The sequence below is a fragment of the Pezoporus flaviventris genome, unplaced genomic scaffold (genome assembly GCF_033815535.1).
Source record: "Pezoporus flaviventris isolate CSIRO_AGI_PZ_B2104156 unplaced genomic scaffold, CSIRO_AGI_Pfla_v1 ptg000031l, whole genome shotgun sequence".
Taxonomy (NCBI): Eukaryota; Metazoa; Chordata; class Aves; order Psittaciformes; family Psittacidae; genus Pezoporus; species Pezoporus flaviventris.
Window position 1 is genome coordinate 7,425,787 of NW_026892579.1, and position 21,532 is coordinate 7,447,318.

The window sequence follows — 21,532 nt, forward strand, 5'->3', positions numbered from 1 at the left end:
ACAAATGGTTTTGTCCTAAATTTCATATCATGTTTTATTAGACAGTCTTGCAGTTTGTTAATGACATACTTTCTGGGTTAAATATAGGAATGAAGGCAGTTATCATTGGTTTAATGATAACTAAGGAAAAATAATGAGTAAATGTGTTTGATATTTTGAATCTGTATTTTGAAACTGATAAGATATATTTTCTACTTTAACAACAGCTCACTTAAATTTCTTTGTGCAAATTTCTATAGTTTAAACATCAATGTAAAAAAAAAAGAAAGCTATGCAAACTTTGTGCAATCTGTAAAATGTTTTGGGTGGTGCCCCGAATGTTTGAACAAGGGGGTGAATCCTGCCTGAAGGCTGAGGGCTTTTGTGTAATAGCTCTGTGGAAACAAGATGGTCTCATATCCCAGATGGAGTGGAGGACTCATTGACATTCTCCTGCATCTTCCATAGCTTATTTTTGCCAGCTTCTTAGGTGCAGTCACTTAGGAAGCCTCCACAGCATTGGGCTCATCAACACGCAAAGCCTGTGAGTGTCTTTCATAAGCGCTTATAAAAGGCACGTAAGCATGATGCCAAAAGGCATTTGTGGCTGCAAACAGGAGGGTCTGGATTCCTCCTATGCCTTTTACAAACATCTTAAAGATGCTTGTCTCAATCTCAGAACAGATTTGTAGGGAACAAATTAAATGCAAAGATTATTTTATTTTTTTTTAAAGAGTGTTGACAAAAGAACAAGTTTATTCTGTCTGGAAAAATTCTAATAATGCAGTCAAGCATTATCTGCATTGTTGCATCTCACATGAAGAAAGATTAAAGCACATAGAATCATAGAATAGTTAGGGTTGTAAAGGACCTTAAGATCATCAAGTTCCAACCCCCTGCCATGGGCAGGGACACCTCACACTAAACCATCTCACCCAAGGCCTCGTCCAACCTGGTCTTGAACACTGCCAGGGACAGAGCATTCACAACCTCCCTGGGCAACCCATTCCTGTGCCTCACCACCCTAACAGGAAAGAATTTCCTCCTTATATCCAATCTAAACTTCCCCTGTTTAAGTTTGAACCCATTACCCCTTGTCCTATCACTACAGTCCCTAATGAAGAGTCCCTCCCCAGCATCCCTATAGGCCCCCTTCAGACACTGGAAGGCTGCTATGAGGTCTACTCTATGCTCTGGTAATCTAATAATTTTGTACAAGAGTCTGTACCAGGTGCTGTGTGCATTTTGGTAATGTGGAGGAAGTATGTGCTCATAGGAAGGCGTTTGTTTGCCCAGAATACATGTATTTAATTCAACGTATGTTCTTTTTTAATGTGTGTTTATTATCTGCAATTATGTGCAAGAATAAAGTCAAACACACGTTATTTAATCTTAACACTTTTATGAAATTTAATGAACTGTTATCAGCAGCTCCGCGTTTGGTACATGTTCCCTTGCAAGACCTGGGCTGGGGCTTCAGCCTTCCATGAAGAGCCCATGGTTTAGGCTGACAGGTATCGTGTGTGTCTTTTCCCTGTTTGTGTTTGCAGGTGTAAATGAAGGTTTGGGTAATGTGTTAGGTGGCGACTATGACAAAATGTGCAATAAAACATCACATGTTTTGGATTTCAGTTGCAGGAAGAATATAATTCGTTTTTACCTATATTTGTGTAAGCTGACTGGGACAGTAGTCCCTCAGACACAGTCAGTACTGACAAAAATAGCTGCAGATAGTGTAGAATGGGTATGAGTTGATCAGAAGAGAGAGTAGGTAACTGCAGGACTGAAAACAATGTAACTTGTAACCACTTGGTCTTCAGTGCATGTGAAAACTTACTGTAACTGTCACACAGGAACTGGAGTGGGCGGACAGTGCAAGGAAAATGAGAATTGCAGCAATTTACAGGCCTGTTTGTGATTTGTCCCCTTAGCTGATTTCAGGAACCTATTTATCTTCCACTTCCGTTAAGCCTCTAATTAGTGCAAATTATTTTTTCCATGCATATTTTATTAATGTTATGTTTTCTGATCAAGTTACACCCATCAATTGGTTTAATCATTTGTGTTTTAATGACTCTGTATGCCCTTGCCAGGTGATTTACGTTTCTCCCTGAAAGTGAACATAGCGAATTGTTCAAATATTTGCTCAAGTTGAGATATTTGAATCCTCCCTGATATACTGATTTCAGAAGCATCAAGTTCAATGAAGCTGAGATTGAGGTATATACCTCAAATGGAGAGGCATCCTTTTTTCAATATGATTGATACATAAAAATGATTGCAGAGAGGTTTGTACACAAAATCAGCTCTTTCAAAGAAATTACTAACCTAGGTTTATGAGTAATTGGAAGCAATGGGAAATGCTGCTTGGGTGCTTGTTGCGGATGAGCAGGATCCAGCTACGGAGTGCTTACAGGCACCTAATTATTAACATTGCCTCATTATGTTCCATGTAAAGGTAACTGACTTGCACAGGAATAAGAAAAAACCAGCACCCAGGGGAGATTCTTGTGAAGATTCTCTCCACAGTCTCAGTGCCAGTGATGAGAAAGAAAAGCCGTTTTGAATAAGGTGATCAGCTGGCCACATGCTTTGCATGATGCTGCTGTACGTACAGATGCCCTTCGGATGGCTACTGTTCCGTATTTAAAAGGCTATGAAGAATAGGAAGTTCCATGACAAATTTGGAAGTTCCATGACAAATGCTGTTCGGCAGCGTCAGGGAGGGAAACGGTCTGCAAACACCACCTTGCTGAGCCTGCTTAGGGACAAAAGCTCAGACTGTCAAATATTAGCCAAAATGTCCTGCTAATGGCAAATGCCCTGGAGCCAGGAAGCCCTGGCCTACGATTTCATCCCAGTGATCCTCCAGACAGGTTTGCTTTTGACAAATTTGTGTTTTTCTGCTGAAAAGGTTAATCCAAACAGCCCCGCCTGGCTGTGCTCGTTAGGCATTTGCGGTTTAGCAGGGACTCATTCTTCATTGACCTGTGATGACTGAAATGGTTGGCCCCAGCGACACGCTCGTGTTGCTGCCATCCTCACTGCTAGCACGATTGCACAAGCATTGTGGCAATCTTGGGACAGCTTCAGAACACAGTTAATTGCTGGCAGGAGAGTTAAAAGGACAACGTGTTCTGTGCAGGACAGCAGCAGCGCTGGAGCGAGCGCACGGGGGAAATCACCCAGGAAAAAAGGTACCAGCAGGCCGCGTACGGCAAAGCTTCGTCAGCGCCAACGCGCGGCGGCCGGGCGCTCCGGGAGAGGTGCCAGCGCTGGACGTGGCCTTTGCCTGGGCACAAACAGCTCCTTCATTAGCAGAGGGACGGGGAGCTGGGGGCTCGGGAAGCCACCTCGGGGAAAGGGAGCTGCCAACAGCCCCTCAGCCTCCTCCCCGGCAACGCGCTCCGTGCTCTCCTACTCCCCCGCACTTCCCGGGAAGGTGTCTCTTGCAGCCGGACGGGGGCCTCCTCCTCACCAGGTATTGCCTTCTCTGCCCACTTCTTTGTGCTGTTTTGGTGGGGCTTTTTTGGACTACTTCCAGTCGAAGAGGGAAATGTTAGCTAACGGAGCCCTTCTTGGCCGGGGAAGGTGGCCTGGGGGGGGCCTGCACAGGGACCTGGCACAAACCAGCTCTGTCAGCTCAGGAAGGGAGAGCTTCAGGCCACAGACGGGGGCAGCTGCGCAGTATGAATGCGGTGGCTGTCACGGGTGGCTGTGGCGTGAGCGGCGAGCCGCAGGGTTTGGCTGTGGCTGCTCTGCCTTACCCTGCCCCCGCCCCCCGGGGGAGCCGGGGGCCTGCCAAACCTCCTCTTCTCCCTGCTTCCCCTCTCCCCGCACAGAGAGGCAGCAGGCTCAGCAGCTCCCTGCAGGGAAAGAGGGTTGCAGACCTCCCTGGGTTTGGAGAAGAGCCAGCGCATTGCTCTGCGTGTACGTGCTGCAAGTGGAAGTTACTGCTGCTGGTGGCTCATAGGGTGGGTGTAACCTACTGTCCTGTAAGAGGTGTTTCTTGTGCATGCATAGGGGAACACCTATCTGAAAGAGGAGCTGAGGCCTCCCTGAGAGCCCTCGGGTCTCCTGTGATAGTGGATCAGACTCCTGCTTTCTGGCAGTAGTGCTGTGTGTGCAGAAAGGCTGAGGGGATCACAAGGAGTTTCCAGAGTTGTTCGGTGAAGAGAGCGCACCCTCGCCTTCTTCCTGTGGCAGGTCCCAAATGTACATCTCACAAAGCAGCCCAGATGACGGAAGAGAGACCAGGTCAGAGTCAAAAGCCAAAACTGGGGCCACCTCCTTAGCAAACTTAAGAATGGCTCAAGCTTCACGAGCATCTCTAACTACCTTTAGCAAAGAGCCTGACAGAACCCCACTCTGCGGTCAGGCAAAAGGATACAACACTGCAGGAGCTTGTAAACAGGGGAAGTGAATAAGCAAAAGAGTGAACTGCAAAAGAATAAAGGAAGGGATAAAGTGTTCCACGTTGGACATGGACAGGGTCAGTTGGTGCAGCAGCCTTGGTGGATAAGGAGCCCTCTATGGTAGTTCAGAAAGGCTGGAGCCTTTGCTCCGGGGCTATTGTAAGCTTCAGGAGATCCAAAGCAATGTTTCATCACTTCTGTATAGTGAGAGTTAATAAAAAACCCAATCCCTACAGGGCTTTCAAATGTAACATGTTTTGGTTACTTCCTGTTTACCCATTTTCTGGTCAACAGTTCAATTGGGTTTTTTTCAGCTGCTTATTTGCATGTGTAAAATGCTTTGCTTAGTAGGTCAGCCAGGTTGCAACACAAGCTAAGAGTATCCAGCCTGCCAGAGAAGCATGCATGTGGAGTTGAGCCATAGGGAGAAAAGGGCATGGTGAGCGGCTCTGTCTGTAATGCAGTGATGCCAAAGTGAGAGCATTTATGCAGCTCTTCCAGCTGAGGGATGCCAGTATCCCATGGTCTGTTACAGCCTGGAGGGACCAAGGGCCAAGAGGCTACAGCTGCAGCTGGCAGTGGGTATGCATGTTTCTCTGTGTGTAATAAAATCACAGAATCATAGAATGGGTTGGGTTTGAAGAGACCTTGGTTCCAGCCACCCTGCCAGGACAGCTTCCACTTTACCAGGTTGCTCCAGGCCCTGTCCAACCTGGCCTTGAACACTGCCAGAGATGGGGCAGCCACAGCTTCTGTGGGCAACCTCTGCCAGTGTCTCACCACCCTCACAGCAAAGAACTTATTCCTAATATCTTATTTCAGTCTACACGCTGTCAGTTTAAAGCCATTCCTCCTCAGCTTATCCCTACATGCCCTTGTTAAAAGGCCCTCTCCAGATTTGTGTGTGCATGTATGTGTGCTGTTGACCAGTGTGTTTATCCATACTGATCTATTCACTGCTAGAATGATGTTATAAGGCTGAAGGCTGGTGGCACTCAGTAATGACATACAGCTGTGTGAGGCAAAAAAGAGTAAGTACCTGCTTGCATCACATGAGGCTGACATTGTCAGCATTGTCAGTTGCAGGAGTTGGATCATTAAGTCACATCACAAAGTATCTCAATTTAAAAAATACCTATTCATTCTGGGAGGAGCAGGAGGACAGCAGGGGCATGAAGCCTGTGTCAGGCAGCTGGTGTCCTCTTTGCTGGGGAATTACAGCTCCGGGTGGCTTTGTCTGGCTTTTTTCCCATTCTGACACTAAGCAAGGACAGAGATAAGCAGTACCTGACATCCTTTGCCTGTCTTCCCAACACCTACTGCAACTGATTAGCCTTTTAAACACTGATTTTTGCAACCCCCTCAGCACAAGCCAGTCTGAGGGGGCAAGAGGTGTCACCCTCACTGGCATCAAGCTGCCCTGCCACATCAGCTTAATACCGTTTCTCCTCCTGTGCTCTCCCAGAAGGTACAAGGCTTCCAGGTGAGGCAGGCTGTGCAGGACAGTCCTGCAGAGGTTACCTGCAGGTCATCAGACAGTTACCTGCAGAGGTAAGTGGCTCTGCAAAGCCTGAGCTGCACTTGCTGATACAAGCTGTGTGTAGCTCCTGCTTTACAGGCGGTCAGTTTTTGGCACATTAACACATTAGGGCTTGATGTGCTCCTGGGCTGCAGCAGTAAGTGCTTGAAAAATGGTGAATTCAACAGCCTTCTGAGCCATTCCTGCAGGCTGCAGACCCACCAGCAGCCCCTCCTCGCCCTAGCTGGCTTTTGCAACATTGAGATCAGTTGATACTGAAAATCCCATCCAAACTGGGAAGACCTGTGAAACCTGACCCTCCGCCGAGCTGCAGCTCCCCTCTCTCCCTCAGCAACAGTGAGGTCAGTCAGGAAATTCAATCTCCATCACCATTCAAGGGCTTCTGCGAATAAGAGTGGCGAGTGGCAACGAAGGGCACATCTCTTGCAGATGCATAATGTACCTGTCACATATATCCCAGGGGCGGCTGAAAAAGCAGGACTCTGGTCATCCATGAACAGCTGGGAGGCTCACTGGGCATGCTAAGAGCCGTATGCCATTTCCACAGCTGCCAAGGCTGAGTGAGAAGGTTTGTTAATAAAAGCGTGTTTAGAGACCTCTCTCAGAACCAATTTTCCTAAGTATTTTTATCATTATTACCCCTCCCATTTCTTGTTGCTAATATCTCCCTTTCCTTTCCCCTTTCTCTTCCTCTTTCATTTCCCTTCCCCTTCTCTTCCCCTTCCTTTTCCTTTTCCCCTTCCTTTCCCCTTCCTCTTCCTTTTCCCCTTCCTTTCCCCTTCCTCTTCCCCTTCTTCTTCCCCTTGCCCCAGCCCTTTTTCAGATGTGGTTTGTGAGTGGCAACCCATGCAGGCCAGTGATTCTGGTTCAGGTTCAGGGTATCTTCTACCTCTGCTCTTCATCTTCTTTCCTACTGTGTGGGGGAAACTTTTACAGTCAGCTTATGAAAGAAGATGTAATAATTAACAGGAAGAAGCTTAAACTTTGCCCTGAGTGGAAGAAGAGGGGTTGTAACAACCCTTGGCTGTGATGCAGATGGACAATGATGGGCAGTGATACCTGCTCCTCTCTCTCTTCCTACATAGTAGACCATCAAATTTTAAGTAGGAAAACCTCAGGGGTAAGTGAGAAGCTGTGTGAAGAGTTGTGAGCACGGATCTCATAAATAAACCTGACCTATCATAATCCTACACAGTCTGCTTGCCTGAATTTACATCAGACACCAAAAGCCACAGGATGATGGGAAATCAGCCTGTCCTTAAAACTGCAGGCACTGGTTTCCAGGAAAAGTTCTTGGAAAGCAATTAGTAAGGCTGGATTTCTACAGTCAGGGGTGAGTGAGTCCCATAACAGGAAGCAAGACCATAAGGAGGCAAGACCAAAGGTCCGTCTTACTCAGCATCCTTTCCAAGAGTGAATACTGGTAGAATACTCCAGGCAAACATAAGACCCATAGGCCAAGGAGATTCTCCCCCTGCATCCATGCTCAGCTTTTCACAGTGACCCCTTGAAGGAGCACCTGAGCCAGCAACTGCATCCAAATCACCTGTTTCAAAGCTGCTGAGGGATTTATTGCCTCTGAGCTTGCCTGGTCTCTTTTGGACATTTAGCTCCTGCCTTCAGGGAGTTTGCAGGGTGCACTGAGTTGCACAGTTCAGTTGTGCTTCGTGTCTCCACTGGTGTGAAACCTGTTGGGTGGCTGTGGCCAGGCACATAGACTGGCACCTCTCTGGGATGGGCAGCCAGGTGATTATCAACCAGGAGATGTGCGCCACTCATTAGGACAGGTGCCAAGCTCCCAGACTTGGTCTGGACTAGGGAAAGCAGACATATTGCACCCCCTGGAGTAGCGATCAGCAGTTGAAGATGCTGAGGGGTAGAGTGGAGCTGCTCCAGGACATAAAGCAAGGCAAAGAGAGGCAAATATACAGGCTCTTGGGGCAGCAAGGCTGGCTGGCTCCTGGGTACCACCATGTGCTGCTGGGAAAGTGGCAGCCTCAGATGCCCACAAATCTGTCCAAGGCAGGGGGTCACACAGGCAGGTACTGGGGGGCAAGGATAGGTTGGAGACCTCAGGTTACTAGGGGCACAAAATCCCCCAGGGTGCAGGTAGCTTCTCTTCTCACACTTTTCCCACCAAGGCATCATTGCTCAAGCAAGTTTTATATGTGGGAGTGTAAACAGCCAGGCTGTACCCATGAAACTATGCATTGTGTTTAATAGCTAAAACTCACACATTCTAGGACAGACCTATGCCGCTAACCCAGTCGTCAGGGTCAGAGGGGGAGCCCTGCACAGCAGAGGAACTAAGATGCATGTTAAGAAAAACATCATCCACAATGCACTGAACTCTTTGCTCCGTGTAACCAATTTGCCTCCTGTGCAATTTGCTTCTACTGCCCAGGCAGCGACAAACCTCATTGCTGGAGATCCTGATGTTCAAACAACCCTTTTGCTCCTGGTGCCTGAAAGCTAATTTCCCCAGAGCTCAAACTTTTGCCTCTGACACTATAGAAAACTTGATGAGTGCCTCACTCCCGCAGGTACATTGAAAAACCCTTGCCCCGGATTGCTAGTGCATAAACACCAGTGCTGTACATACAGATAGTTCTCTTGCCTTTGCTCTTGTGCTGAGGATGGGGTAGTGGCTATTGGAATACTTCTCAAAAATCTGGATATGTGATTTTCAAATGCAGGGTAGGTACCTCTCTCCTCTGGCACGTCATCCTGGGGATGGCAGCACCCAAGGTCGCAGTGGTTGGTGCGGGAGTCATCGGCCTGTCCACAGCGCTGTGCATCATGGAGACTTATCCCAGCTGCTCTGTGACCATCCTTTCAGAGCAGTTCAGCCCCAACACAACAAGTGATGTTGCAGCTGGGATGCTCATCCCTCACACCTACCCAGGTATGTGTAGCCCCGCGTGGTGCTGCTCATGGCACCTCATGCTGCTGTGTGCCCGCATGTGCAGAGATGCACAGAGATTCAGGAAGAAGAGTGCCATAAGCTGCGTTCATCAACACTGGATTGTACGTTTCTGTTCTTTACATTATTCCTCTCTGTGTGTTTGGTTTTGATTACTTGCAGACACACCGATCCACGTGCAGAAGCAGTGGTTCAAAGAGACCTTTACTTACCTTTTTGCCATCAGCAACTCAACTGAGGCATCAGAGGCTGGCATTCACCTGGTTTCTGGGTAAGAACAGCCCCCTGGGGCAGCCTTTAGCATGTCTATACTGTGTGCTGGAGCAGAGAGGTTTTCCTTGCCGGATTTCAGGGGTATTCCCTTCATGGAGTAACTTCATGGAGTATTCCCAAGAAACTGAATTGCAGCTGCTCAGATATGATGTATTTTGAAGCAAAAATCATTCATAGGTGCACACAGAGAAACCACTCAAGACTGGCCAGCACCAAATGTCTTTTAATAACTGATGTTTTCCATACTGTCATCCACCGGTTGCTTGCAGCATAGGTGGTCTCCATAGGGATGGGGCTGCATGGTCTTCCAGCTTCAGCAGCTAGGTATACGAATGCAGTTGCAGGGGGTGTGTTGGGTTGGGTTTTTTTAATAATGCCTATTACGTACAGAAATTCGCCTCTTGGGAGTGTTGAGGCTGGTCACTGTAGCTTTATGGGTACCCAAAAAGCTGTGACCAGGTGTGCAAGTGACCCTATGTGCAGGTCCAGCCAGGGTGGCTGCAACCGTGGTGAGGGGACTTTGTAGTTCTACAGCTGGAAGTATATGCAGTATAGTTGGAAGAACTCTCTCCAGTTCATTTACTATGGTGTGTCACCCTCAAGCTCAGCTGTGGCAGCCCTCTGCCTGTTTGCCAAGGCAGGTATTGCAGTAGCAGGCAGCAATGTTCCCTATTGCTGTTAAGCTTGCTGAGCTACTCTGATGAGTGGGAAACAGGTTCCTGAATCTCTGGGTTTGTGCAGAGATTGCTGTGACACATAACATGGCAGAGCAATAGCAGTACGTTTTGCAGCTTTTGTCATGTGTCCTTTTAGGTGGCAGGTCTTTAAAAACACTCCCAAGGAAGAGTTACCTTTCTGGTCGGACGTTGTCCTGGCATTTCGACCAATGTCCAAAGCAGAACTCCAGAAGTTTCCACAGCATCGATCTGGTCAGGCCTTTACAACACTGAAATGTGACTGTCCACCCTACCTGTTGTGGCTGGAGAAAAGGTTGGTTTTGCTGCAGGATGGGCACATGGAGAGAAATGGAGGCAGAGGGACTGGGGGCAAGCTCGGGATTTCTTGAGAACCTTAGGTTTGAGCAAAACTGGCAAAGGGCTGTTTCTCACTGGGGAAAATTCAGCAAGTTCTCCCTTGGGGAGAAGCACCAGAAATAAATGAGTTTTCAAAATGTGAAAGGCCCCAGTTATGCAATGTCCACTTTCTACCACTGTAGCTGTACAGTCAGGCTTAGAGCAGGAGTGGCTCTGGGCATAGGACTGACACAACCACAGGGCCACACTTGGCCAGCCAGACCTTGAAGGTACATTGGGCACCTCCCATCTCCTAAGAAAACTTGTGGGTGCTCCTCATTTGTTAAACTTCCCAAATAATACCCCTCTGTTCTTGAAGATATGTCCAACCCCTGGAGAATGGGCATGTCTAGAAAGATGTCTTATCTCTGAAGCCTGCACTTAAGAAGCAAGATGGACCAATTAAGCTAAAATTTGGTCAACAATTGAACTAATTTCTTAATCCAGTCAGGTAAAAAATGGTCAAATAGTATCATCTTGTAGCAAATCTTTTGGAAATGATTGCCTGTATAAGACGGTTGATGCCCTGACTCTCAGGAGTTCATGGCTTTAGAGTTCATGCCTGGATTGACATGAAGGTTAGAAAATCTGCCAGTTTCCAAGCTTCCCCAAAATATGTGGATTTTAGATAGCCACAGGAAAGTCAGGATGCAGATCTAAAAAGGTTTTGACATCCGGCATGTGCATTTAATCCACTTAAGTACCCATAAAGTGAGACAATAGCTGTCTCCTCTTGAGAGAAAGCAATAGGCTGCAAGCTGATTTGAGGTTAAGTGAAGAAACGTGTACTGACACCATGGTACAAACTGCCAGCTCAGCTGGCTTCTTGCATGCCTTTCATCTCACTGCAAAATGTGAAAACCTGAGTCCTGTTCTAGCAGCCAGCCAGGCTGGGAGTACTTCAGTGCCATCAGTGCCATGTGAGGTCTTTGCTGTCTCCTTGGTGCAAATTCTCCATCATGTTTCATTACCTAACCGAGTCAGAAATTTCTGCTGACGTGCAACTGAGTTGTACAACGCATTTAGTATCTGCCATGTGACTTCTGCTCTCTCCTTATTCCTGCCGTAGCCAATTTAATTCTCAAAAGATGTAGTCTAATAGATGATCAAGCTCCTTTTCTTTCTCTTCTCCCTGGTGATCAGAAGCGAAAGCATATTAAACATGTAACTAATTCTCAAGTCCCTAGTGACTCAAGCAGTATTTATAGACAATTCTCCTGGCAATCCACAAGGAAAATTGTCTCTTTGCCCACCTTTCTGGTCCAAAAATGGGCTTCAGGATTTTTTTCCTGCTTGCTTGCCTGAATTTAGGAGTTTTCAGTTTTTTTATTGGTGTATTTTTTTATGTCATGATGACAGAGTCCCAATTACAACACTTACGAGCTCTCCCAGCAAGCTGCCCAGCCAGAGCTGCTGCATGAGACCTCCCCTGTTCTTCCCAGCCAGCCTCAGTGCCTTGCCAAACCAAACCCTCAGAGCATCAGCCGTGCCCTGGATCCTCTGCTAACTCACTGCTTTGAGGGAAACCAATGGGTTTATAGTGGGGTTGATCACTTTGCCAGCTGCCAGACTATTGCAAAGGACAGGATCTCCTACTTGGTACCCCCACTAAAGACCCCCAGCAACTGGATCCAGCTGGCAGGATGCAGGGCTCCATCTCATGCCAATGTTTTTCCATAGGGAAGGGCTTCAAGCTTCAGGCAAGTTTAGGGTGGAATTTGGCTTGAACATGAGGACCTGACTGTCTGCCTAGGGTCTTATGCCAGACCCTTGTCTAATATTGATCAACCAGATGCATCTTTTCCAGCCCAAGTATGCTAAAAAATAGCTTTGATGAGATCAAATCAGACAAATAACATACAGAAACCTCACAGCATTTTTTTTTCTTTTTTGCCTTTTGTCCAACCTGTTTGGTTTTGACCACTGTGTTAAAGGCAATCTATCTCATTTACTGAATGTCCATAATAATTACATGAGGGTTTAGGGATTTCTTCTCTGCCTCACTTCTGTGGTCTTTTGCAGGTTGAAAGCAACCGGCATCCAGATGTACACCAGAAAAGTTGCAGACTTGTGGGAGCTGCATAGCAAATATGACATAGTCGTCAACTGTGCAGGCATTGGAGCCCACCAGCTGGTAGGGGACAAGAAGCTCCTTCCTGTCAGAGGACAAGTACTCAAGGTTCATGCTCCTTGGGTGAAAAACTTCATCCGGGATGGGGATGGCTTAACTTACATCTACCCAGGCATACACAGGATAACCCTGGGGGGAACCAGGGAAAAGGAGAACTGGAGTCTCTCCCCTGACCCTGGCACTACCAAAGACATCTTTAACAGATGCTGCTCCCTTGAGCCCTCACTGCGGGGAGCTCAAGACATTCAGGTGAAGGTGGGCTTGAGGCCATCCAGGCAGTGTGTGAGACTGCAGAGAGAGGTCTTGAGTCAAGGAGGAGTTAAGCTCTTGGTGGTCCACAACTATGGTCATGGTGCAGGTGGCTTTTCGGTGCACAGGGGCACAGCCAAAGAAGCTGCTTGCCTTGTGGGAGAGTGCATTGCTGCCCTGCAAGGCTCCTCATCAAAGGCCAAGCTTTGAATCCCAGAGGCTCCCTTTCCATTTACAACAGGCTAGTGTGGCATCTCCTAGTAGCAGCTTTGGACTTCTATTCCATTACTGGATAGAAGAAACCTAAGACATCAGCTTGTGCCATTGCAGAGGCTGAGTGGTATCGCACCTGGCTTCCAGCTGCTGCTTTGGAAAGGCATGATGAGTTGATTCAAATATTTGTCCAGTTTTTGCTCCTCCTCCGTCTGGCATTGTTTCTGCCCCATGGCATTTCTTCTAGCCTCATGTTAAAGAGAAGGCAGGATATTTAAATATTCTTCACATAATGGGGGTCACATTGCTGCAGTATTTAGCATTTCTTCATGTGCAGCTGGAGGATATCAGATGCACTACGTTCACATTCAGTAAAAACTAGTTGTTTCCTCTTGTGCCAAATCTGATCTAGTATTGCCTTTACTCCTGCCATCTTGGTAACAAACTTTACAATTTTCCATATGGTTTACAAGGAAAAGAAGATTCCTGCAGTGCTGCATTCCAGTGCTCAGGGTCAGCTCTTACAGAAAGCAATGTTAGTGCACAATGACCAGGCAAGTGTGATTTTAAGAGCAGGTATGTGACACTGATCACTGCATTCACCCATATTACACCTCAGGGAGCTTAATGCAAAGTTTTGAGAGAAGTTGCCCCATATGAGCTGTGGGTTTGCACACCGTTTCTCACACCTGTTTGCAAATCTCTTTTTTTTTTGTCTCCAAGCCCTTCAGATTTTGCTCACAGACACAGATGATTTTTTTCCTCCTACGAGCAGCATTGACGTGGCCTGTGTTTGACAGAGAGGGTTTATCAGAGTGGTCTTGGGAGTGCAAGCATCTCTTTTCTACTTTGCATTGGCACTGGCTGCTTTCCTTGCAACAGCTGGTATGAATGAATCTGAGACAAACCAACAAGGATCTTAACACCAGCTTCAGAGACCACCAGAACCCAGACACTCACTCTGTGGCAGAGGCTAAGTGGGCTTCTCGGCAATTCCCCAAGCGTTTGATGTGGCTGAAGGTAGTCACTCCTAAATCTGAGTTTACTGTCGGAGTATAGGTCTTCCAGGGATTAAGCCACTTATTAGATCTTAACTGGCTTATTCAGAAGGATTAACATCCACTTTTGTGTAGGGTTTTTTTTTGAGCTTATAGTTACAAACCAAATCAAAATCCTTTAAGAGTTCACGTAAGTGAAATGAACTGATAAAGTTCTAATAATAGAGCAAAGGTCACTTCTCTCGTGTTCCTTTCATAAACAAAGGGGTTTTTTTCATTTGTGATGACCTGACAGGGCCAAGAAAGGCCACATTCAGACATGGCTGCCAACTCCTGCTGTTCTCAGGGGGTATGAGGATGGTTTCCTTCACAAGAGACAGCCGTCAGAAGAAACATCACCAAATTAACTATAGGTCAATAAACACCTGGGATCAGCCTAAGCCAACCCTGCCTTCAGCAGCCTTGCCCTCTTCTCCTCAGCTCTGAAGGCTAATCTTTCATTCCCCCCACCCATCATTTGTCCTTTCCAGGAGTACAAAAGGGTAGAGCTGCTGCTTTGGCAGGAGTATTGGCTTAAGGCTTGTCAAACTGCAGCTTTGTCCCCAGCTAACATGGAATGTAAAAATACATGGGAAAAGGTATGAGACCATCTGTGGAACCTGAGGGTGCACAAGTCCATGGGAACTGATGAGATGCAGTTGCAGGTCCTGAAGGAGCTGGTGGGTGAGTTGGCTAAGCCACTATCCATCATATTTGAGAAGTTATGGCAGTCCAGTGAAGTTCCCACTGACTGGAAAAAGGGAAATGTTTGGGTTGTTTAGGCTGGAGAAGGCTCTGGTGATGATGATTTTTGTAGCTCCTTGCAGGCAGGTTTGTATTTTACTATCTTGAACAAGCTGGTACCACCACAGACTGAGCCACTTCACTGTTTACTGCCTGACTGATGGCTCTGTGTATTAGCCCACCGATCCCTACAAGATGTCACTGGTGACTTTTCTCTACTGTGAAAAACAGATGATTTATTGTTACCTTGTCTCTCTATCCTATATGCAGTTGCTGACTCATGAGAGGATCTTCCCTCTTACCCCTTGGCGGATTAGCTTCTTTATGAATCCCTGGTGACAGATGTTACTAAGGGCTTTCCAGAAGCTGAGTAGATCATACTGAATGGTTGCTTTAGTCTGCAGCTTCACTGTTTCCTCTGAAGCCGTAAGAGGGTTGTGAAGCACAGCTTCATAGCTCCTCACTGCAAAGCTCTGCCAATTCTTCCCTCTCGGTGTGTATCTCTCCTTGCAAATATTGTATTACCACGGCTTTTACCATTTCCCTGCTACCGGTATTAGATTTAGTGGTCTGCATTTCTCCAGATCCCTCACAGCACTTAAAATAAAACAATGTCATGAACCATTCTCCTTTTTTTCCAGCTGTTTCAAGTAAAAGTTTGTACACCAGTCCTAATAGTGCAACAATTTCCCATTTGCATTCCTTAAAATCTGCTTCTCATGAATTTGCTACTCTCCCTTCCATCTATTTGTTTTAAAACCTCATCTAATGGCCTTTCAATCTGAGGCAGCTTCTCTGCATTATTCCCTTAACAAATAGCTCTGCTATTGGAATTTCACTAAACTTTTCTACACTGAATGCAGACACAAGTAATCTGTTTAACTGTTGTGTTAGGGCTTGTTTTCTCTCAGGCTTCTTTGCCATGCTGATCATCTGCTCACTGCATATCCTGGTCATCTGCAGAACCTTCCAGCAAGCTCCCTGCTCCTGCTGGGGTAGAGGAAGCTTTTTGTCTATTACTTATTTCCTCAAAATATTTTTTTAGGCTGCCTTTCTGTTTCTGCTTGTAATTTGACAGAGTTCATGTCCTTTTCCTCATTTGGAAGTGATCTATTTCGGTTCTTTGCCATGTAATTTTTATTATGCTATTACAATGAACCAGTAATTATTTTTCTGGAATGTCTCTGATATTTCAATATCCTTACATAAAAATCAAGCACTTTAGACCCATATCTTATTTTCAGACTGATAGCAAATAGAAACAAGTGTACATTCATCCTGTTTGCTCCAGCTCCTGTGTCCTGTTAAAGGGGATTTATTTGTCCAGATTGCACCTTGTCATTTCCCACTTACTTGCAGTTATAAAGAAGTCAAAATGGCACCATTAAGGACATGCCATCATGAACTCCTGCTCCTCTCTGCCTGCTCACTTTCCCCATCTCCAGAATGATATTCCTTTTAAACCTTACTGTCTCACACAGAGGTTTTCTTCCCTGCCAAGGTGATGCCACACAAGGGCTGAGCATCCTACTCAGATGTCTCTGCTTTTTGTTCCAGAAGCTTTCAACTTGCCAAGAATATGTCCTAATATTTTGGGAATACTCGCATATCCCTCCCTCATTTTTCTCCCTAGGCATGGCAAATTTAAATATTCTAAAATATATCCATAGATATATAGTGACGCTGCCCTGTGCCAACTATACATCTGCCTGCAAAGGTGAGTCATGCTGTTTCAGTGTCTGAAAAATGGCTCACTGACACTGACTGCTTGGCTTTTAGGCAGCTGAAGTTTGTTGAGATGAATCCTTTCTTACTTCAGCTGCCTAGCCTCGGGTGTCAGTCTCTGGCAGTATCTTATCAACCATCCCTGAGTTTCTGCTCCTCACCCAAGACCCTTGCCAGGAACTGAAGCAAAGATTAACTCTCCAGCTCCAGCTGAAGCTGAGGAACTTGCAAAACTCCATTTTGATCTCAAATCTGTCTATGCTGTTGCATTGTCTCTGCAGTCTTCATCTAGAAACGCAGAGCAAGTGTCAGGGAAACACTCTTATGTAGGAGAGGATTAACAGTGGAAGGTCATTAAACCTCCCTGACTTCCTATGATGATGAAAAGCACCCTAAAGAAAGAAGGACTTAGCTGTCACCTGTGCAGAGAATTTTATCCTTGTGCCATTTCTTAAGCCCAGGCATGTCTGGACAAAAGTTAACTGGACTATACTTGAATATTTCCTTCTTATCCACATTTTCTGATCTACATTGAATAGGCATCCCGGGCAGATGGTAACCGATCTGTCACGCTCACGGGGAACTTCAAGGATGTAATTATGGCACAGAAAGAGAACGACTGTATTTTGAGACATTTCTCTCAATCCTTGCAGTTGCAGACAGCAGAGGGGCTATATGATGGATTTTAGAGCTTGAGCATAAAATAATAGTGTTCTGCAACAGGGAATTTTGTTGATCTTTTTTGCACAAACAACGCCATAGACTTGCCGAATTTCTGGAAAATACACAAAAATTGGCATTCACCATTCATTACGATTCGTTTCCAGTCGAATGCTATTTGAGGTAACCTTCAGTGTGAGACATTCAAATTCATTAGGAATAAGTGTAATAATTAGAAGATAATCGTCTGGACCGAGATTTGTTGTTTTTTTTTCCACAGCTATTAAATAATCGCGTATGTTGTACGATGCTTTATTTATCCTGCTTTACACCTTATTATCCACAAGAGGGAGATGTTGGATCAAGCAGTTGAAACCTGCACACTCCGTCTCAAAGAGCAAATGCAGCGACGCTGAGCACAGTGGAAACGTGGGTGCCTGATGGGATCCCACACAGCTATAAAGCTTGGAGGACTTGGGTGCTGCAACAGATCTCAAGGAGTAATCTTGAATCCATTAGGTCTGTAACATGTCATATGGGGAGAGCTTAAAAAAAAAGTATATTGAGGAAACAGAAATATGAAGGTAGCAGCATAGTAGAAGCTGTTGTTAAAAAAAAACATAGAACCATAGAATGGTTTGGATTGGAAGGCACCTTAAAGATCATTCAGTTCCAACCCCCCGCCATGGGCAAAGACACCTTCCACTAGACCGGGCTGCTCATAGCCCCATCCAACCTGGCTTTGAATTCCACACCCTTGTAAAAAGGCCCTCTCCAGATTTCTTGTAGGCTCACTTTAGGAAGATGCTCTGAGGTCTCCCGGGAGCCTTCTCTTCTCCAGGCTAAACTAGTCCAACTCTCTCAGTTGATGATGGAACAGCCACTAGGAAAACAGTCCCGCATTGCTTTTCACGCTTTCTGTTCATGTCCGTTCCCTACCATGGGGGCAATGTATTTCTCACATTGTAAGAGGTGTGCACCATGTGCATCATGTGCTGTGCTCCTGTCGCTGTTACCTCTCTTGCCTTCTTATTCAACTTCTGAAAAGTCTGCCAACCAGCTGGTATCCAAGCCTTACATTAGCCTTTCCTTATGTTTATGAGCCAGAGGAGGAAAGGCTTACTTATTTTCTGTGTCACTAGAGTGTGACACAGTTCTGAAGCACCTCCAGTCAGCATTTTGGCTAAAGTGAAGGTCTGGAAAACAACTTTTCCCTCAGGGAATGCACTAGAGCCACAGAGGGAGCCTCACACTTGCCTTCCTCCTCATCAAACGAGTGCAGGGCTGGGCTTCAAGCAGATGAAGCCTCTCCTCCCTGCACACCTTGCAGCCTGGTGAGCCAAGAAGTCTGCTGGTCAAGTGGGACAACTAGACTCCTTTGAGCATTCAAAGAACTGGATATGGGTTTCTCACATCCCATGTTGCTGAGGCAGTGGCTACAGGAAGAATAACCACAGTTTTAGGTGTGTTTTCAATGAAAAAAAAAAAAAAGCTCCTTTTGATTTTTGAAAGAAAGGGGCTGAGGCACCTGACTCCAAGAAATAGCGCGCTTCTCCATAGAGCTAAAGTGTGAGCTAAAGCCCTTGAGAAGCACTGGCTACCCCACATTTGAAAATCCCTCCATATACCTTGGTGGGCACGGTCCATGTCTTTTTCCTGTGTGGTAAGTGTATCTGTCTGCAGAGCGTCAGCACTCCAGGAGTAATCACAGGGCAAACTGCCACAGAGATCTGCAGCAGGGTAATTGCCTCAAACAGACGGATAAATAGCTTTTTCTGGCACTTAATGGGCCTCTTAAGTGAATGGCAATAAACTCTAGGCAAACAGATGTTTTCCTTCTTTTTTTTTGTCCTTTTGCATCTCATCCATAATTATGCACTAAAATGTTCTTGTCTGGGTTGCTGAGAGCTATCTTGCTGCTGTTTGTCTTTGCACTGGAAGGCTGAGCAAAAAGTCTTGATCCCTAAAGACTCCTGTCACTTGTACATCAGTGATCATCTTTCCCTTGTGTTAAGCCTGAGGGAGGAGGAGAATTTAAGGGGAAGATTTACCTCTTCCAGCTGCTGCTTTGCAGGTCACAGCTCAGGTCTCTCCCTGCCTTCTGCAGTGCCCTGGGCACCAGCCAGGAGGTTCCTGTGTTTGCTTGGCTTCAGGCATTGACCCAGCTACTGCTCAGAGTAGTTGCTTCTCCTCTGCCTTGTGTGGGAGGGTAAGTGTGCCCTGAGACAGTCCTCCCCACTCTATGCCACCTCTGCTATGCTGACCCAAGTGCAGAGAGGTGGCAGGGCAGGCCCTCCTCTGTAGCCACTGCCTTTGCCTCCAGCCTTGCTACTAGGACTGTAGCAGGAATCACACAAGCTCTGCAAAGAGCCTTTATGCTTTCGCATGCATGTACTTTACCTTGTGACAGAGGTAAAGAGGAATGACCTTGTTCCTGAAGAAATTCAGTGCATCCTGGCAAACGGATCTCCTAACAAGGAGTCTGCAAGCGAGACAGGATTTGAGACACAACCACAAGCATTAGCCTGGTTGAATGTTGATTGCTTGTAGCAATGCCTGCATCTTCACAAACCCCCTTCACATCTTCAAAGCGTGTGGCTGGCCTCTGCTTTGCACGTCCATGGCTGAGGATGGAGGCAGACACGCTGTGGAAAGACACATGCCAAAAGGATGACCCCTGTGGTAACACCTAACCTATATACAAACTCCCAGCTAAGGAGGTCATTCCGTTTTGAATCAATACCAATATCTCTGCATCACTGATGCTGCTCTACATTCCATTGAGGACAGACTGACTTGAAAGGAGCCTGGGGGAAGAGCACTGAGTTTTATCCTCACCGTCTGGTCCTGGCCAGGCTGCTCAGCTGCAGGGGAGCTGTGGCATCTTTTTTGCTGAAGGCAAGGCCATTTCTCTTCTCATTGTTAGGATTTTGTCTAAGACATTTACAATGCAACCAGCTGAAGGAAAGGATTGTCTGACCACATGGCAATACTTCAGAAAAACAACCTTTTTGTTCAGGTAAAGACAGTGATATTGAGTTTAGTGTCCTGCAAAAATGGGACACTTTTCAGACACATAGGTAAGACCTTTTTTAAAGGTGGATGCATGTCACTTAATTGGGCTGCACACTGGTCCAGGACATTTTTGCATGTCTCCTATCCTATGAACCCATCAGGTTCACCAAGGATGTTGCCAGCCACTCTTAACTTTTATTTTATCCTATTGCCTTTAATGAGGCAGAAACTGTACAGACACACTGCAGTATATCAAACAAGACAGACTGTAGAAAAAGTACACAGCGCATTAATTACAGGTCTTCATTTGTTTGTGAAACTGCTACCAGGAACATGTTCTCCCCAGCAGCCCTGGTGCTTTGGCTTGTACCTTTTCTCCCCTTGGAGAGACCTTTTCCCCAAGCACTTGCAGATGAATGTCTCCCTCAGTGATCAAATTGTGACATGTGCTTGATTACTCCAGTGCCACTGCTGTCCCCTGTATAAATACTTCAGCATTTGTACTGTACCATATGAACCCATTAAAAACATGCAATAAAAAGGCTTATGTAACTTCTTAAAGGCATAATTACTACTCCAGCTGTGGTGTTTTGTAGAATTCTGAGCATTATGGATTAATCCCTTTGCCAAATTACATTTTTTAATGAAATATATTAATCCTTGAGCTTAGAAGTGTAAAAATGCCAGTAAAATTGATTGCATCCAAAAAAGGGGAGAAAGCTGAGCCTAGAGTAACACCAAAGTAATCTTTAAAGCATACAGAAAATAGGATTTTGTAATAGAAACTGAGGGTAATTTTTAAGCAAAACTGGACATTTGTCTGGGATTACATTATAGATACAGTGGAAATACAGACAACAAACTAATATCATAAAAATCCTTGTGCAGTCGTACATGAACTGCATATCAACTACCACTGCTTAACTCCTGTAAACTGGAACAAGGAACATCTTTTTAAAAAATGGTGATACATGTCAATCTTTACACTTCTATCTGTTCAATAAAATTGAGCAGATTTACTTTAAAAAGCAGGCAGAATTTTGCTTGTTCAGAATGAGCAGACAATTTAGTCAAAGGCAGACCATGAAACTACACTGTTCCTCTCCAGGAGTGAAAAACAGCTGCTGGAGGAAACAATCACATTTTTAAACACCATGAAGATTAGGGTTAAATAAACAAAGGTAAGGCCCAGAGATAGCAGAGAGCTGTAGACCATGTTCTATGAAGGGCTGTCTCATTCCTCTTCTCATTCCTGCAGCGAATGTATGTGCACAGGTACAGTTATGTATGTGTGCAAATACGTAAAAGCGTGACTCAGAGGTAAATCCTTATCTATAATCCCCTCTCCAGGCCACTAATTATCAACTATCTCCTTCATTAAATTCAGAGCATGCAGCTTGGATGTGGTGTTTGAATCTCTCTGTAGCCAGAGGGAAAAGAGAGCTTCTGCCCATGCCTTGCACTGAGCTGCCAAGCAGCAAGATCAATCTTGTGTTAAGCTGGCTAAGTAGTCACGAGCTTGAGGAGAGCTAATGGGAGTCCTCATGAACATATA

General features: G+C 45.9%; 1 protein-coding gene across 1 annotated transcript; it reads left to right on the forward strand.

Annotated features, from left to right (window-relative positions):
• The first annotated feature begins 3,208 nt into the window (after positions 1 to 3,208).
• On the forward strand, positions 3,209 to 15,965 carry DDO (D-aspartate oxidase). The gene is made up of 5 exons (XM_061460121.1): positions 3,209 to 3,460; positions 8,631 to 8,839; positions 9,020 to 9,128; positions 9,944 to 10,120; positions 12,226 to 15,965. The coding sequence occupies exons 2-5, from the start codon at positions 8,668 to 8,670 to the stop codon at positions 12,791 to 12,793; spliced, it is 1,026 nt and encodes a 341-aa protein (XP_061316105.1). The 5' UTR covers positions 3,209 to 3,460; positions 8,631 to 8,667; the 3' UTR covers positions 12,794 to 15,965.
• Positions 15,966 to 21,532: the final 5,567 nt, after the last annotated feature.